At 37.5% G+C, this 19,581-nt stretch overlaps 1 protein-coding gene across 6 annotated transcripts in view; it reads right to left on the bottom strand.

The window, feature by feature from the left end:
* mctp2b (multiple C2 domains, transmembrane 2b) overlaps positions 1–19,581 on the bottom strand; it is a 38,154-nt gene that overhangs the window by 5,471 nt on the left and 13,102 nt on the right. For all 6 annotated transcript variants that reach the window (XM_051650380.1, XM_051650371.1, XM_051650399.1 and 3 more), the window contains 16 exons: positions 15,481–15,623; positions 14,403–14,479; positions 14,211–14,322; positions 14,063–14,095; positions 12,491–12,658; positions 11,726–11,856; positions 11,449–11,635; positions 10,867–10,960; positions 10,660–10,762; positions 10,447–10,549; positions 10,219–10,320; positions 8,411–8,485; positions 3,564–3,683; positions 2,864–2,977; positions 1,341–1,382; positions 1,151–1,260 (listed from right to left, as the gene is read on the bottom strand). In XM_051650380.1, the coding sequence (XP_051506340.1) occupies positions 1,151–1,260; positions 1,341–1,382; positions 2,864–2,977; positions 3,564–3,683; positions 8,411–8,485; positions 10,219–10,320; positions 10,447–10,549; positions 10,660–10,762; positions 10,867–10,960; positions 11,449–11,635; positions 11,726–11,856; positions 12,491–12,658; positions 14,063–14,095; positions 14,211–14,322; positions 14,403–14,479; positions 15,481–15,623 (1,714 nt within the window). The remainder of the gene's footprint in view (positions 1–1,150; positions 1,261–1,340; positions 1,383–2,863; positions 2,978–3,563; positions 3,684–8,410; positions 8,486–10,218; positions 10,321–10,446; positions 10,550–10,659; positions 10,763–10,866; positions 10,961–11,448; positions 11,636–11,725; positions 11,857–12,490; positions 12,659–14,062; positions 14,096–14,210; positions 14,323–14,402; positions 14,480–15,480; positions 15,624–19,581) is intronic.

Below are 19,581 nucleotides of genomic sequence, written 5' to 3'. Positions count from 1 at the left end.
GAAATTTACAACAAACTGCATTGTGAAAGACGCTTCAGTGGCATGGGGCATAATGCCGTGAGATTGTGCCTTTTATGACACTTTTGGGTGCTTAATTAAGCACCAAAGTGAGTCACTGTCTAATGCCACTATATTGAATTCAGCCAACAGGACTGTTTAATTATAATTAAATTGGGTTTGGAACGACACAAGGGTGCATAATTGACAGGGTTGGGGAGTAACGGAATACATGTAACGGGATTACGTATTTAAAATACAAAATATAAGTAACTGTATTCCATTAGTTACAATTTAAATCATTGGTAATTAGAACTCAGTTACATTCAAAAAGTATTTTGATTACTGAAGAGATTACTTTGCATTTTATTGTCATTTGTTTCATTTAATATTTAGTCCTTTCAGATGGAAAACATTTATACAAATATATCCAAAGTGCATTTGAACAGCGGTGAAACACTTTCCTGTGATGTGTTACATTCATACGAGCAGACAGAGAAGTACGTTTGAAGTAAGTTTGGAGTAGAAGAAATAGAAATAAACCTTGTGTGAATTGTCAGCTTTACGCTAAGCTAAAATACTATTTCTAGCCATTTTACATACACATGTTACCAGGCACGATCATATTTTTTTAACAAGAAAATTCACGTTGGATCATAATTTCTTTTTTTCTAGTAAGACCTTTGATATTAGGGCAAAAATCATATTCTTGATAATAATTTTTGTATTGTTTTCCTGTAAAAATATCTAAAAATTCTTAAAACAAGATCAATTTGATTAATCTTGTTTTAGAAACAACACTGTATAAGATATTTAGGTTTTTCAGAGAATGTATTTTTATCATGTGTATTTTGTCTTACTGTACTGGCAGAGTTTTTATAGTCAAAACAAGCGAAAAAAATCTACCAGTGCTGAAGAAGTAATCCAAAGTATTTAGAATACGTTACTGACCTTGAGTAATCTAACGGAATATGTTACAAATGACATTTTACAGCATGTATTCTGTAATCTGTAGTGGAATACATTTCAAAAGTAACCCTCCCAACCCTGATAATTGATGACAGAATTGTCATTTTTAAGGGTGAACTATTCCTTTAAAGATGACTGTGTATGTAGCTTACAGTAATGGAAGAGGTGAAAATTATATGCATACTTCTTTATTCTTTCACCGAAGCATGCAATCTCCTCCAGAAGGTTCTGAACTGCAATGACAATCTCCTGAACCATGTGGATTTTCTCCATCAGACCTTTCTTTTCAGATTCCTACAACAAGAGACGGTTTAAGTCAGAAGGAAAGACCTTGAATCTAGAATGTTATACTTACTATGTAGAGAGTATTACACCTTTTCATCCTCATCCTCATCTTCATATAGCTCCATGGTGTCCTGCCAAGGAAAGGTTTTATTTCGGGTTTTAATATCCTTAAATAAACATTATCCACCTTATCTAGTACTTACAATACCAGTTAAAATTCTAAACACAGCTCATTGTTGATTATTACAATTTTATTTTAATTTTAATATTTTTTTAATAACAGTAAAGTCATCAAAACTTTGAATGAACACTTTTTTCATTCAAAATATGATTAAAATATGATAATTCTGTTATGACCAAAACACGATGACAGCTCTGCAAACTCTGGTCATTCTCTCAACCAACGTTATGAGGTGCCATCCAGTTTCATTTTAAACAGTATTGAAGGAGTTCTTGTGTATGTTGTAAACCTTTTGGCTGCTTTTCCATCACTCTCTTGTCCAACTCATCCATTTAGATTTTTTTAATCAAAATTTAGTTTAGTAAAAAATTCATTCAGGAATTATTTATATTTATCTACAAAACTACTTTCAAACATTTAAAGGGATAGTTCACCCAAAAATGAAAATTCTCTCATCATTTACTCACCCTCAGCCAGGCTGTTATTGAAAATAAGAATTTTGTTCTCAAGTAACTTGCCTGGTTTCAAAAAAAAAAAAAAAAAAAAACTCATGCCATCCCAGATGTTTATGACTCACTTTCTTCTGCTGAAAATAAAGATTTTTAGAAGAATATCTCAGCCCTGTAAGTCCTTTCAGTGCAAGTGAATGGTAGCCAGACCTATGAAGCTCTAAATATCTCATGAAGGCAACATAAAAGTAATCCATACGACTCAAGTGGCTTAATATATGTCTTTTGAAGTGATGCAATCCCTTTAAGTGAGAAACAGATCAATCTTTCACTTTCAGAATGTGAAAGAATGTAAAAAATGAAAGTGAAAGTGGAGATTTGTAGTAAAAAAAAAGGACTTAAATATTATATGTTTCTTATCCACACCTATTATAATCGCTTCTGAATCACTTAGATTTAACCACTGAGCCATATGGATTACTTTTATAATGCTTTTATGTGATTTTAAGCTTCAAAGTTCTGACCACCATTTACTTACACTGAATGGACCTACAGAGCTGAAATATTCTTCTAAAAATCTTTGTTTGTGTTCTGCAGAAGAAAGTAAGTCATAAATATCTGGGATGGCATGACTGTGAGTAAATTATTTCATTTTTGGGGAAAATTAAATAATAATGAGGGTGAGTAAATAATTAAATTTTTGGGTGAAATATCCCTTTAAGCATATGCATTTGAATAAAACAAAAATAGATTTTAAGATCATAAAACAAAAAGTCAACTGTGTCTCAATTTTTGGCTGGTAGTATTTATTAAAATACTTGCTTATTTTTACAGACATCATCAAACCACTTAAACAATAACCAAATTCCCAACTGTAGCTGTCCACTCTTCTTTTATTCTACGAAAGGCAATTTACTACTATGCAACAAGTTGCTAATCTAAGCTGCTATCAAAATGTGATTTTAACACTAAAGTCACCCACTAGATCTTTGCTGACTCTGTCAGAGGCGATTTGCAGATAATTCCATGCAATGAGCAGAACCATGTAGAGAGGCAGCATGTAGAACTCCCAGTACCACACTGTAAGTACAAAAACCTACAGGAGAACACATGGACTTGGGTTTATAAACACTGAATTTTGGTCTAATGCAGGCTGACAGATCATATATTTACATAATTTGAAATGTTCTCTTAGTTAACATGAAAACAACATTCACAATCAATTTTACATCCGTAATCAGGTGTATTTGTAGATGAGCAAGTTATTACATTTTGATAAAAGATTATGAAGACAATTTTTTACATTTGTAATAAACATGCAGTTGTGCAGAATAAGACAAAGAATATGCATTAACAAAGTAAATAGGGCAATTATTTATTTCATGTTTCAAGAGTCCATAAATGCAAATTTGAGATAAGTTGAGACTATAATGTTTCTATAAAAGACCTTTGTTATATGGAACAACTGAATGTAACTAACTTGACACAGATTTGATATTTTTCAAAGTCATATAGGAAACCCACTGAAAGTGTAACAGAAATAGACAAATAGATAATCATAGATTCTTGAAGATAAACTCAGTTATGTCTTTTTGATGTAGCTATGACTGGGAAGTTAAATGGCCTAAAGCACTCAGGCTGGATTTGACCAGTTAGGGTAATGGCAGCAAGATAACGCTTACCAGAAATGCTATGATACTCCTTTGCACACTTTCCCACTGGAAACAGCTTTTGATAAACTGGTTAAAGCGGCACACAGCACGATAAAGGTTCCTCACACGAAGAACGTTCCTGGCAAGAACCTGTTGGTATCAAGCTTAGTTAGCAGCAATTACCAGTAAACAACAGCTATTTATTTATGTATTCATTGAAAGTTTTCAGTGCTTAGATTTTATTAAAGATACAGACAATTGCAGTAGTCATACTGTACCATATGTAAGTGAGTCTTATGGATTACTTTTATGAGTCATTCTATGAAACGGATGCCATTTGTGTCCGCAACATTTGATGAGATGCATAAGGCACAAAAAATGTCCCAAAGTGTGTTTCCAAAGCTTAAAGTTATTAATTCAAGTGTTCTTGTTAACATGATATATGATAAAAAATACTATTCTTAAAGAGTAACATACTATTTTAAATCAATTTTCATTAGTACATAGCCAATTTCACATGTCCATGTTGACCAACATGACATTTGCATCTAAAATATCACCAAATAAGTTATATATTTTTTTCAAACATTTATTATTTTCAGGATTATATGTGTGTCCCTGTTTACATAAAATATATTTATTCAAAATAAACCTTATTTTTTTGTAAATATTTTATGATTTGTGTGCGTCCCTCAGTTTGACTTACAACCCCGTCACACTAATTGTTTTATCTATAAATAAGGTACTGTTGCTTTAAATGACATCACAAAGCGGAAGTGACATCATTTGAGCCTTGTAGCCACCAAGAACAAAAGCAGGCAAGTACTGACATTCTTTTACATTGTTTATTTGTTGCTTTTTCATGTTAGGCAGGGTCCGTCAAGCTCAAACCAACCACCCCATCATGCAAAATAGATATGGAAAACTGTTTTTTATAAAAAAATTTACATTATTAATGCAAAGAAAATTATATTTCAGATTGAATGCATTTAAGCTAGGTGAGGAACTTGACCACGTGTGAGATCTGCGGCCATTTTGGCATGAAATTTACCACCCCATCACATACCACCCCGTCACATGTTTTATTGTGATGTGGTGGTAAGGGATGTGATGGGGTGGTTTTGCTTCCCGTTTGAATGTGAGGATGTGTGAAATCAAGGATTCTAATATAGGCTAATCAATTTATTTTCCGTTAACTTACTCACTCACTCACTCTCGGTGTTTAATGAAGAATGTTACATTTTATAACATTTGCAGATAGATCTGTCTCCATCATGGCTCCATTAAGCCCTGCTGAGAGACAACGGCGATGCCGTGCATGTCGGGATGCTGATCCTGAGAGTAGGCAAAAATATCTAGAGAGTGAGCGTCAGAGATGGAGACGGGATGTAGTGCAAGGAAAACAGAAGAAGATTAGTGATCTAAGTGAGCGAGGGAAGCGTCAGCTGCGTAAAAAGTGAAGGAAGCAGAACAAGAAGAGAAAAGAGAAAGCAGAGGCTAGGAAGCACAGTCTGGACACCTTTCCTCTGAGTCCAGATCCTGTCCAACAGTCAAAGCAACAGTTAGGATCATCAAGGTCAGGGTAGTGCGCAGTTAGGATTATAAATAAATGGACACATGTAAAGAATAAGAAGCAGGCCTATCATTGATGAGTAATTGTTTTTACATATGGTGTACATGACTTAAACCCCTAAATTACCAGTAGATTTTTGTTTTGTTTCAGGCAACATAGAGGAAAGCGAATTTCCAGGAAGAACAGGGATACACTACGCAAAGAAATTGAAAAACTAAAGAAATCTCTAGAGAAGGAAAGAAAACGCGCTGACAAATACAGAAAAAGATATAAGCGCTTAAATAAGAATGACTCTCCTCGTTCAAAAATAAATGAATTAACTAAGACAGGCAGAGTAAGTTCCAAAATCAGAAAAACAATACTCTATCATGAAGCCTTGTTTGAAGACATAAAGAATAAGTACTGTAAAGCAAGAAAAGAAAAAGAAAAACAACTAATAGCAAAGGTAACAGCGGGGAGGATTGTGAAGAAGTACAGGCTATAAGGATTTGCCGAAAATGCCCTCGGATTTTCAAAGAAGCGTCGCAATGTTCAGAGTGAAGACCTCTGTTCCACCAACAGAAATCCCACAAACAGATTCATTGCTGCTTTCAAGTCCAAAGTCAAAACGTTCTTCACCCGAGATGACAACAGTCGGATAACGACTGGACAAAAACAAACAATTACCAGAAACAAGGTGAAGAAGCAGAAAAGGTTTCTGGTTGACACAATGAAAAATCTTCACAAAATATTTCTCACTGAAAACACAAACAACATATCATACTCCCTTTTCTGTAAGCTTCACCCATTTTGGGTTGTACATCCTACTCTCTCTGAACGGAACACATGTGCAAGATCCATGAAAATCTCAGATTTATCGTTGAGAAGCTGCATAATTTGAGGCTCACAGATACTTCAGATCTCGAGAGTTTGACTAAAATGATAACCTGTGACACCTCCAGGAAAATGTGCATGTATGATGAGTGCGAGGAATGCAAAGACAAGACTGTTCAGCTCTCCAGATTTGATGGCTCAGCAAAGGTTGCATTCACTCAATGGGCCACAGCAGAGAAAGCAATGGAAGATGCGAGGGAGGGTCATACCACTGTTAAGATCACAGTGAAGAAAACAATGGAGGACACACAAGACAATCTTGTGGAGTTATTCCACACTCTTCTTCATAAATTCAAAAGACACACATTCAACATAAATCAACAGTACTCCTACTGCAGAGAGTTGAAAAAGAACCTGTCAAAAATGGAGGCAGTGACCCAGATTGACTTCTCTGAAAATTACACATGCAAATACAGCTCAGATTCAAGCTGTCCACTTTGGCTCCTCGCACCAACAAGCTATTCTGCACACTGGTGTTTTGTACATAGGTGGTGAAAAGAGCCCATCTGTTTTAGCACAGTGTCACCCTCCAAACACAAAAGCTCCCCAGCTATATGGGAACACATGAATCCGGTGCTGAATTATCTACAAGCCACATACCCACATGTATCTGTTCTACACTTTCTGAGTGATGGACCATGTACCCAATACAAACAGAAAGGGAATTTCTTCCTTTTCAGAACAGAGCTCGTAAGACGAGGTGGAACATAGAACTTTTTTGAGGCAAGCCATGGCAAGGGGGCCCCTGACGGTGTTGGGGGAACCTTGAAAAGAACAGCGGACAAGCTGGTGACCAACAGCCACGACATACCCGATGCCCATGAGCTATATAAGGCCCTCACAGAAACATCTACAACTGTTAAGTTGTTTTATGTAGCATCTGAAGCAGTGGAGCAGACAATGGAAAAGATGCCAGGCCAGATTCCACCAGTGCCATCCACAATGAAAACCCACCAAGTGGTCACATTCACTCCAGGAGAAATCCTTTACCGGGAAGTTAGTTGCATGTGCTCCACGCAAAAGCAGCTGAGATGTCAGTGCTTCACCACACAGCATTTCATTTTTTAACAAGACAGCCCAAAAGATGCCAACAGAAGCAATTGCTTGGGAAAGTGGAGATCTCATTGGGAAGTGGTGCGTGCTTAAATACGACAATGACCTTTATACTGTGATCCAGATGAAACACATGCCCTTGTAAAATGTATGCACCGTGTTGGTGCCAACAGGATCTTCTGGCCTCCAAGAGATGACTTCCTGTGGTATCTCTTTGATGATGTGCTCGAAATCATTCAAGCACCACAGCCTGTGACATCCCGCCACATGGAAATCCAGAGGGATGTGTGGATGCGACTCTCCCAGTCACTGTTATGATGCTCTTTTCAGTTTTTCAGAGCATGACCAAAGTTTTCCATTACATCTCCAATTTCAATGTTTCCTCTCCCCCAGTTTTATCAAGTTTAAAACCAGCAGATCATATAGAGAAACACTTTGTCCATACCACCCTGTCACAGTGAACCACCCCGCCACATCAGTTGCCACCCCGTCACAGGGTCATACTGTTAACATTTTATGGAAAGGAAAGGAAATGTTACATAAATTAATGTTGAATGATGTTCTTGTTGTGTGGACTAATCAAATAAATGTAACTTTATTTGTATTTTTTAAGTGAATTCGTTTTTCAGTACAAACAATGAGGCCATTGAAATGTCGAATTCATATTTCAAGATTAAAAATCTAAGAATACAATTTTTTTTTTATTAAATGACAGACTTTCTATTGATGGTTTCCAAAAAAGGGAAATTTTACTATTAGGAAAACATTAGATTTTAAAAATCTATTTCTTGTTTTACTACTCTAATGGCGTACATATTGTCCGTAACGGGGTGGTACAAGAAAGGCTCCCTTGCCTGAATAAAAAGGATAATATTAATAAGGATTTTGTGCCTGAGGTGGGAAAATATGTTTTTTGGAGGATTAACATATCTTTCAAGTTGTAAGTTAAAAAAAAAAAATTTATTCTTAATGAAAATTTTGAAAACTGCAAAGTGGAAATGGCACCCGTTTCGTAGAATGACTCTTATGCTGCCTTTATGTGATTTGGAGCTTCAAAAGATCTGGCCACCATTTACTTGAATTGTGAGGACCTACAGAGCTGATATATTATTCTAAAAATCTTCATTTGTGTTCAGCAGAAAAAAAAGAAAGTCATACACATCTGGGATGGCATGAGGGTGAGTAAATGATGAGCCATTTTTCATTTTTGGGTTAACTATCCCTTTAATACTCGGATATGCGGCTAGATGGTGTCGTTGACCAATCAGAATAGAGTATTCCAGAGAGCCGTGTAATAATATACTGTACTACACTATCCCATACTATACTATACTAACACAATCATGGTCTTAAGCTATAACACAACTGAATGTCGTACCTTCTTAGAAAATTTGGCATTGTCCTCAAGAAACTTCTGTTCTCTAGGTGTGAAGGTCCTGATACTTGCTTTGACCTAAAGATGACATTGTTAATAGGAACCCACAAAACATTTAAGAGTGGATTTGCTACATAAAAAAAAATGTATCAAATATCTAAGAATATCAAATATTTTACAAATCTGTAAAATATTTGATAGGCTTAGATATTTGATATGTTGCAGTACATACACCGATGAGCCAAAAACATTATGACCACCTGCCTAACATGCTGTTGGTCCTCTGTGTACTGCCAAAACAGCGAGAGGGTCCTCGCTGCAGACTGTTGTGGATGACGTAGTGGATCTAATCCTCTGGATTTTGGTGATGTAGTGCATGTTTTGGTTTTATGCATCACATTGAGTGCATTATTACTTAGTATTAAAGTATTACACTGAGACATTTGTTTAATAAAGCTTAGCTTTTAAAAATGATCATAATCATGGGTTTCCTAAATTACTTTTCCCTGTTTTTCCTCTTCACCCACAGAAAACAAATATATAAATTAAGCAATATACTCCTCACTATAATGTGCTCCTCATATTAACATCTCCTCCACTGTACATAAATGCCATGGGGTGAATTATTTGTATTTGTATATTAACATGTAGTGGTCAAACATACTTGGAAGTATGCAAAAGTGAAATTAAAGTGAATCTGGAGTGCTTTAAAAATGACACACTCAGCACACAGAACCGAATGGATCACATCTGTTACTCTGAGCATGAGATGGAGTTGTGAAGCACAGAACTGGTCTGAATACACTGTAATAATACTTGTATACAATACAGACAGGATAGAGCAGCGTGCATAGACTTTGAAGCGAACAGATTGATTTATCTATTAATTTAATTAAATCGCCGTAGCCCTTTGCGGTTAAATAATGTCATACCGCGATTTTAATTGAATTAATTATGCAGCCCTAATTTATAAATGTGTGTATGTGTGTGTGTGTGTGTTATATGAATATATGCTGTATTAATGACGTTAAGTGCGCTACAGTAATAAAACAAAACATTAAAAGAGTACTTGAAAACAGCGCCAACCTGCTGAGGCATGGACTCTACAAGACCCCTGAAGGTGTCCTTGTGTATCTGACACCAAGACATTTGCAGAAGATCCTTCAAGTCCTGTAAGTTGTGAGGTGGAGCTGCCGTGGATCGGACTTGTTGGTCCAGCACATCCCATAGATGCTCAATCGGATTCAGATCTGGGGAATTTGGAGGCCAGTGCAACACCTTGAACTCTTCATCATGTTCCTCAAACCATTCCCAAACAATGTGTGCAGTGTGGCAGGGCACATTATCCCGCTGAAAGAGGCCACTGCCATCAGGGAATACCATTGGCATGAAGGTGTGTACCTGGTCAGCAATGATGTTTAGGTAGGTGGCACAAGCCTTGCTGTTTCAGAGATGCTCTGACCCAGTCGTCTGGCCATAAAAATGTACCCTTGTCAAAGTCGCTCAGGTCTTTACTCCTGCCCATTTCTCCTGCATTCAATATGTTGATTACGAGAACTGATTGTTTTCTTACCATCTAATCTACCCAGACCTTGACATGTGGCCTTGTTGGGAGATGATCAACATTATTCGCTTCGCCTGTGAGTGGTCATAATGTTTTGGCTCATCGGTGTATATAGAAAAGACCATTCATCAAGTTCTCTCTCTCTGTACCTGAGGTCAACAGTTTAAAAAATACACAGCGGTTTGACCCCTGTTATGCTTGATTGGACAAAGTACTAAGAGTCTGTACTGATCTATATAAGACTTACAGAATTGAAGATAACTTCAAGCTCCAGTAATATGGTTCCTTTAGATAGTCCTCCCAAATTCTCTTTCCTCAGAGGACAAGCAACCTGCTGCCCATTATGTATCTGATGCCGAGAGAAATATATTACAATTAGAAAATACTATGTATATGCCAAGCAATTAAAACATTCTCACATTATTGCTCTCCATTATAAGACTAAAGCTGTGCAATATAAATGTTCTATACTTACAGAGAGTAAAGGAATGGCCACCTTCCCCAAGAAGTCTGGAGGTTTGTCTCCATCCTCATCAAACACAGTCACTTCCAGAACTTCATGAATGTCCTTTACTGGTCTGTTAATAACAAGACACAGAATAGAGGTCAGCACCATTAACCTTGATATACATAAATGTTGATTACGCTGATATTGATGATAAAAATGTAAAGTTATGGTGATACTGACAAAGTAAAGACTTTATTCCACTCAGGGTTGAGGGTTTTGTATATTGTGTGGGTCTGCAGCCTGTTGTTTCCCAATTCCAAGATGCAAAATGGATCGCTCTTTCCTAATAACACAAAGAAAACTAAGTGAATATGACTGATGACTGACACTCATGGCTTCAATTATTGAAGGATCTACAGTCTTTGTGTAAATAACAAATAAAATCACCATTCAGATCAGCAGCCATGAGGTCAGTGGCCTTGATCACTTTAACCTGAAGAAGACCAACATCTCTCATGTCTTTCAAGGAGTTCTTGAAACCCTGCCAAGATAAAAAGAATATAATTTAAGGAACTATGATATTTAGAAGCACACTTCATAATGGTATACTACCATACTTGGAATGGTATACTACTCAAACTAGAAATAAAGTACTGTTCATAGTATGCACATTTTCTGCATGCAGAATACCTGACTGACCTACTATGTTTACCGAAATGTGCAGTGCACAAACAAAGCACACTACACGGGGAACTGTATAACACAATGTATGAATGATGAATATAACAGAACAGCAATATTGCAATCTAAACATTTACTTTGTAAATGTAATCAATTTGCCAAAAGTCAGGAAATAAAAATAAAATAAAAATAGATTTAATCATGAAACTATTCTATGTATGCTATAAATTTACTATTGCATAGTACTGTATATAGCAGTAAAATAGTACACAATATATATACTACGTAGCATGCAGTATGTTATTATTACATTCCCAGGCAATGGAAGTGAGAGGGTTGTAAACATACATATTTAACCAACATATTGTCTCTTTCGTGAGGCTCTTCCAGTGGAGGTGCAACGAGATCCGTGATAGAAACTCCATTGCAGGGAGTTGGAGTGACGAGGAACACCACTCTGCCTCGGCTCAGGTCCAGCTCAGGCGTAAACAGAGTGGCCTCGTTCAACGGCAACCCTGACAAGTCCACCTCACACCTGTAACCAGGAAGATATTTGAACAAAGAAACTGAGAAACTCTTGTTTTGAGTTGACCTGTGGAGTCATTAACAAAACATGCAAACTCACTGTCCGTAACAGTCCTCATATCTCCGTCCCTCTTTCCCCACGACTTCAATCTCCAGAAGACTTGATCCATCAGGGAACTGGTTGAAGTCAAACCTTTCTCTCCACTGTGTGTTGGCCTTCTTAACCTGGCTCTGTGAAGATAAGGCAAAGTTTCAGCCTTAATGCCACAAAAACAGAGTGGTTACTCAATTTTTCACCATTAAAATGTATCATTAGTGGTGTTTGCAAAGGCAAGCATCACTATTACTATTGCTCAACCTTGGGGTTGGGATTTAAACGAATCCTGTATACAACCCTCACTGTTTGAACTATGAACATGAATAATAGTTCAAATTGTGTTGCTTGTTGAAAGGAGGTGTTCTATTACTTTTCTAAGGAATCAAAAATGAATTTCACCTTGCAGATGATAAAACGGGTGAAAAAAATAGTTTAATCTTACATTGAAGATCTTGCATTGAAGGAGGATCCTGAGTAATATCTAAGGATTAGAATATCTTGATTTGGGGGTGGACTCTTTTGACTTGGGCCAGTATGCAACTCTAGAAAAAAAAAAACCCTAGACCAGAACACCCTACCAACCACCTGGCAACACCCTAGAATCATGGCGGCGACTTTTGCATGGGCAAGTATCATTCACATTTTCTTCAGAAAATGTAAAAATCAAACATCTAGAATGAAGTAAATTCCAAACCTGGTCAGTTGTTAGTTACTACATTGCTAAAGACCTGAACAAATCTTACTGATGGTCCTCAGTAAGTACTGCACCTTGCTTTTATATTTCTGATCGCCAAGTTTGAAGCGAACAAACACGTCCCCCAGTCCGTCCACTGGTAAGTCCCTCCCCTCAATCAGGGTGATGGTGAAGACACCAGTCCACAGCTGACTCTTCTTCAGAGACTCTGCAAGACGTCTGTTATGCTCTGTTGTACTTCCCTGAGAAACAATAAAGAACATCAACATGCAATATCAAGGATAGACAGTTTTGACACTATATTTCATGGGAAAAAGTGCAAGTGAATTTTCTTCGTTCTCTTATTTACATTAATGTACACAGTGCTGTATAGCAATGGACAACATGTAATCTGTATTATGTAATCAGATTACAAAATCAAGTACTTAGATTAGAATAAATTACCAATTACAATTGGTAAATTGGTACTTAATAATATACACTTAATGCAATAATCTAAAAGTAATCAGATTATATTACCTTTAAAGTGTAATATAACATTTCACGTTAAATATACATACAGTATATTCACTCACCAGTGAGTATTACTTTATTAGGAACACCTGTACACCTACTTATTGTGTGGCAGCAGTGCAATGTATAAAATCATGTAGATATGGGTCAGGAGCTTCAGTTAATGTTTACATCAACAATCAGAATGGGGAAAAATTTTATCTCAGTGATTTCGACAGTGGCATGATTGTTGGTGCTGGACGGGTTTGTTTGAATATTATGTAACTGCTGATCTCCTGGGATTTTCTGGCACAACAGTCTCTAGAGTTTACTCAGAATGGTGCCAAAAAAAATACAAAATTCCAGTGAGCGGCAGTTCTGCAGACGGAAACACCTTGTTGATGAGAGAGGTGAACAGAGAATGGCCAGACTGGTTTGAGCTGTCAGAAAGGCTACGGTAGCTCAGATAACCACTCTGTACAGTATTTAATGAGCAGAATAGCATGTCAGAATGCCCAACACGTCGAACCTTGAGGCAGACGGGCTACAACAGCAGAAGACCATGTCAGGTTCCACTTCTGTCAGCCAAGAACAGAAAGCTGAGGCTGCAGTGGGCCTACCATCTGTGTACCTCAGCAGAAATACAGATTCATCAGACCAGGCTAGGTTTTCCAGTTGTTAACTGTCCAGTTTTAGTGAGCCTGTGCCCCCTGCAGCCTCAGGTTTCTGTTTTTGGCTGACATAAATGGAAACCGACATGGTCTTCTACTGTTGTAGCCCATTCGCCTCAAGGTTTGACATGTTGTGCATTCTGAGATGCTATTCAGCTTACTACACTTTTACAGAGTGCTAATCCAAGTTACCAGAACCAGACTGGCCATTCTCTGTTGACCTCTCTCATTAATGTCAGCAGAACTGCGATGTCTGGATGTTTTTTGTTTCTGGCACTTCACTTCACCTTTAACATACAGATTGTGCCCAGATGAACACAAACAGGAAAACAGAAGTCAGTCTCATTGTTTATGGATTAGACTGAACTTAATTTATAACAGGAAGTACTTTAATAAATTGTGAGTGAGCTCTGACATAACTACTCAAGAATGAACAAACAATTAGTAAGAGATTAGAGGTATAAATGATCTAATCCTTCTCACCGTAAAGCTTTTTCTTTTCTTCTGCACCCACCTCTTCACAATGGAAACAGAAAATGAGAACATACAGTAAGCAGCATGAAATTTATTTAGTAGAGTTAGTAGTTGTTAGCTTGCCAAAGAAAGTCCTTAATTTCTTCAAGTTTCTCACATGTTTTTTGTTTATGCCATCTCTCACAGATAAACAGATATCAATTACTATGACACCCATATCATCCTCCAGGCTGTTGGGGTCATCGAGTGGTAGCACCATCTCACTGGTCCTATAGAATAGAAATAACAAAAGCATCAGAAACCACACTCTTGATTTGATATTGAACACAATGATTTCAAATTGACCTACTTTTCAAGTTCTAGTTTACTGAGGACAATACCGCAGGACCCCATGAAGTCATCTGTTGTCAGATCTCGATCGTAAACCTGAATTAATGGACATGATTTTTTATGTATCTATATCTAGATTAATCATTAGAAGCATCACATCAAATATCATACACCGATCAGCAATAACGTTAAAACCACTTGCCTAATATTGTGTAGGTCCCCCTCATGCCGCCAAAACAGCACCAACACGCATCTCGCATTCTGAGATGATATTCTTCTCACCACAATTGTACAGAGCAGTTATCTGAGTTACCGTAGACTTTGTCAGTTTGAACCAGTCTGGCCATTCTCTGTTGACCTCTCTCATCAACATGGCATTTCCTTCCGCAGAACTGCCGCTCACTGGATGTTTGTTTTTGGCACCATTCTGAGTAAATTCTAGAGACTGTTGTGCATGAAAATCCCAGAAGATCAGCAGTTACAGAAATACTCAAACCAGCCCGAATGGCACCAACAATCATCTATGTGATTATCTAATCAGCCAATCATGAGGTAGCAGTGCAATGCATAAAATCATGCAGAGACGGATCAGAATCTTCAGATAATGTTCACATCAACCATCAGAATGGGGAAAAAATGTGATCTCAGTGATTTGGAGTGTGGAATTATTGTTGGTGCCAGATGAGCTGGTTTGAGTATTTCTGTAACTGCTGATCTCCTGGGATTTTCACACACAGCAGTCTCTAGAATTGACTCCGACTGGTGCCAGAAATAAAAAACATCCAGTGAGTGGCAGTTTTGTGGATGGAAATACCTTGTTGTTGTGAGATGACAACAGAGAATGGCCAGACTGGTTCAAACTGACAAAGTCTACAGTAACTCAGATTACCGCTCTGTACAATTGTGGTAAGAAAAATAGCATTTCAGAATGCTATTCTGAGATGTGGGTTGGTGCTGTTTTGGCAGCACGAGGGGGACCTACACAATATTAGGCAAGTGGTTTTAATATTGTGGCTGACTGGTGTATAAAGGGTATCAAAACAAATGTAAAATCTAATACATACAGTATCTAAACTATAACAAAAAAATATGTGTACCTTGATGAAGAGTTTCTGGTCCAGGTTGCGGATTGGGAAGGAGAAGGACTCATTCCATGTAGGGTTGAGATTCTTATACACCACTTTACTTTTATATAAAGTCTTCCCATCCAGTTTGAATTTCACATATGGATCACTTGTGCCTAGGGAGATAACAGTATCTTTAAAGAAATGTTTTGCATTGTAAATATCTACAATGCAAAACACAAGTAAATTGCACAAGTAAATATCTATTGTCAGCATTTGTGGAAAATAAATTGATTACCACAGAAAATAATTTCAACATCCCTCAGTAATTAAAAAAATAAAAAAAATAATTGCATTTACAGTAATACACTTACAATGGAAGTAAACATGGTAAAAATGTGAAGCCCTTACTCTTTCTTAATTAAAACAATGTGTATTATTTCAGCAGTTAAGTTGTCTAAATTAAGTCATCATCTTTATAATTATTATACATGCACTTTTTATGAGCTCATATTAATTGAAAGACTAAATTTAATATATGATCTTTTAGAAATTAACTTGAAACACTCTAAAAACATTTAAAATGAGCGTAAACTTATGGTAATCAACATTATACCACAAAATGATAATGGAATGAACTGAACCCAACATATTCTTTTAATTTACCACCTGCAAATATTTCTGAGCTTCAGTATAGTATAGTCCATGAAGGCGTAAATGCTCTAAATATGTAAATATTCAGATTTGAGATGATTTTAAAATAAAGCACAGTGGACAAAACTGATAACCCTTAAGTGAACTCTGAATACCCTTTATTTAGATGCTAAAAATGTGCTGTTGAGTCAGTCACTTTAGTCATGTTTGTGGGTTTATCCCTGACACGGATGTGGTTGATATTTCAATGCAGCACCAATGCATGACTGCAAACCCGCACGCTTCCTGAAAGCGCTTTTATTTAAAAAAAAAATACAAAAGTTTTAACATGCTACTGTTTATATTTGCTTTAACATAAAAAAGAGACTTCAGTTAAGCTGTATTATTGGGAATATTGGGCCTTACTCATGAAACATGAGCAGAAGGAATTTCAGTGTAAATCATTTATGCCTCAAGTAAATTTTTTTCAGTAAAGAATGTGTTTATGTATAAAAACTTTTTTTTTTTAAATGGCTCGGATTTACAAAATAACCCCATTGCACCAGCAGAGTGCAGCATTTAGTTTTAATTTAAGTCAGAGCAAGTCCTGTCCTCAATTGTTTCCTCATTTGACCATTTGTCACTCACATATTAAAATGCCACAATAATATTTGAATGATCAACAATAAAAGGCATGTATGCAAACGCTGTCTGTATTACACAAATGTTGACAGTAAAACCACAAGATGCTTTATTACATAAAAGACACACCTATGAAAACAAGCAATAAACAAATGAATGAAAGAGATCCGTAACAGTATCCTCATACAGTATTTATAACTGTATTTTTTTAAACTATAAAAACAGAAAGAACAGTGGACATCAGAGCATGTGGCAGGATTACTCTGAACAACCAGACACTAAACAGGCCAGCAGTATGACTGTACCGGACCACAAATCATGAAGTTCAGTAACAACAAAATGCTCAGACTCGTCAGCAGGAAAAGAGGATGTTCAATGGGCCATGTAGCAATGATGCAATACAGACACAATAAACAGCAAAAACGTAGGACAATTACATTTACCAATGCACATCCTAGATCCCATCTGCTTATTTCCTGTCTGACTATTTTAACATGTCTTAAATGAGTCTCTCATGTTTTACGTAAAAGTAAATAGTGCACTTTAGAGGATCTAGGTGTGTCTTGCTTTTGTACAGGTGTGTCCACAGACAGGTTTGAATGTGCTGGGAGGAATGTTGGCAAAAGTATGAAAACAATGAACACATTCTGCTGTTACTGCAGTGTTAACTGACACAAGAGTGATCACAGAGTGATTAAGTTAATTTATAGGATAGAAACACTGGCTTAAGGTTGATTTTACTCATTTTTACATTTTATGAAGAAAATGTATGATGCGTGCCTGTACAAAACTCGCCGCAACAATGCTAGGGTGTTCCGAGTGGTTTCTAGGGTGTTGATTTGCTGTTGTTAAAGCCAGTAAAACATCAACAGACTCGGAATAACTTCATTTGGGTAGGGAGTGCCACACTTAGCGACTGTTGTTGCTGATCTTGCCTTCCTCGGTCGGTGGGCCTTTCACACGCACTGATTAAGAACGGAGGATACGTGTCAAATGACTGCCTTAGACATTTCTCAATGCTTAACTATCACGCCCCAACCTAAAGCTCGCCGAAATAAGAGCAAGAGCACCGTGCAAACATAGACAATACTAATGAACAACAATCAGTATTTCATGGCAGCAGTTGTGGATGCCTTATCATTTGAGGTTGAACATGGAAAGAAGCAGAAGTAGTAGCGGTGAAAGGTAAGGACGAGACCAAATTTGTGGGGTTGCGGACAATATGGCTTGGCAATTCTCGAGCAGGAATCGTAGGGTAAGAACGTACTCATAACAGTTGCTTATTACTCGTGTGAACATTTATAAATCTATATTAATAGACAGTTAAATAAGACACAATGGACAATCACCTTGGACGGGTTTATTTTGCAATAATGACTGGCTAACTAAACTTCTTACATGAAATAGATAGACAATAAATATTTCTGTAAATATGTATTACAGATAAACAATCTTATACAAGAATACGTGATTGACCAGTCATAATTAATTATTATTTAAGTACGTAACGCAATTCTTATTGTTAATTCTCAAAATGCTATATCTATAATAGAAATGATAAATAAAATTCTAAAAAATCTATAAATATTTTAAATAATTTTAATATACACAGATAAACCAAAACATTATGACCGCCTGCCTAAAATGCTGTTGGTCATCTGCGTGCCACCAAAACAGCGCTGACCTGCCGATTCATGGACTCTACAAGACCCCTGAAGGTGTCCTGTGGTATCTGGCACCAAGACATTAGCAGCAAATTCTTCAAGTCCAGTAAGTTGCGAGGTGGAGCCGCTGTGGATCAAACTTGTTGATCTAGCACATCCCACAGATGGTCAATCGGATTGAGGTCTGGGGAATTTGGAGGCCAGGGAAACACCTTGAACTCTTCATCATGTTCCTCAAACCATTCCCGGGCACAGGGTGCATTATCCTGCTGAAAGTGGCCACTACGATCAGGGAATACCATTGCTATGAAGGGGTGTACCTGGTCAGCAACAATGTTTAGGTAGGTGGCACGTGTCAAACTGACGTCCACATCAATGACCGGACCCAGGGTTTCCCAGCAGAACATTGCCCAGAGCATCACACTCCCTCCACCGGCTTGTCGTCTTCCCACAGTGCATCCTAGTGCCATCACTTCCCCAGGTAAATGGCGCACACGTACACTGCCGTCCACGTGATGTAAAAGAAAACGGGACTCATCGGACCAGGCGACCTTCTTCCACTGCTCCAAGATCCAGTTCCGATGCTCGCGTGCCCACTGTAGGCACTTTCAATGGTGGACAGGGGTCATCATGGGAACTCTGACCAGTCTGCGGCTACGCAGCCCCATACGCAGCAGGATGCGGTGCACTGTGTGTTGTGACACATTCCTACCGTAACCATCATTAAAAATTTCTGTGACCTGTGCCACAGTAAACCTTCTGTCAGTTCAGACTAGACGGGATAGCCTTTGTTGCCCTTGTGCATCGATGAGCCTTGGGTGCCAAACATACTGTTGCCAGTTTGTGGTTTGTCTCTCCTCGTACCACTGTCGGTAGGTACTCACCACTAGTTTTCCTCCACCTGGCCAGTGATTATGTAAATGAAGCTCACACCTAAAAATTGGCAGAAAACTCAGCTAGTGTGGCACCTGTTTGTTAACATGTTGCCATGCAGTTGCTAGGGTTTTAAGGGGTTGCTAGATGTTTTTTTTTAAGGGTTTTCTGAGCAGTCAAAAGAGCCCTTCCAAGTCTCTATGATATTCTGGTCCCTAGATATGGCTCGGGTCCTTCTTTCAATGTAAGTCTATGGTATTTTTCGCCTGTTTTATCGTTCGCCAGGTGAAAATAAAATGTCAGATTTCTTAGAAAAGTAATA

Source organism: Myxocyprinus asiaticus, chromosome 2 (genome assembly GCF_019703515.2).
Source record: "Myxocyprinus asiaticus isolate MX2 ecotype Aquarium Trade chromosome 2, UBuf_Myxa_2, whole genome shotgun sequence".
Taxonomy (NCBI): Eukaryota; Metazoa; Chordata; class Actinopteri; order Cypriniformes; family Catostomidae; genus Myxocyprinus; species Myxocyprinus asiaticus.
The sequence above is the reverse complement of the archived record's forward strand: the minus strand, read 5'-3'. Positions and strand labels throughout refer to the sequence as shown.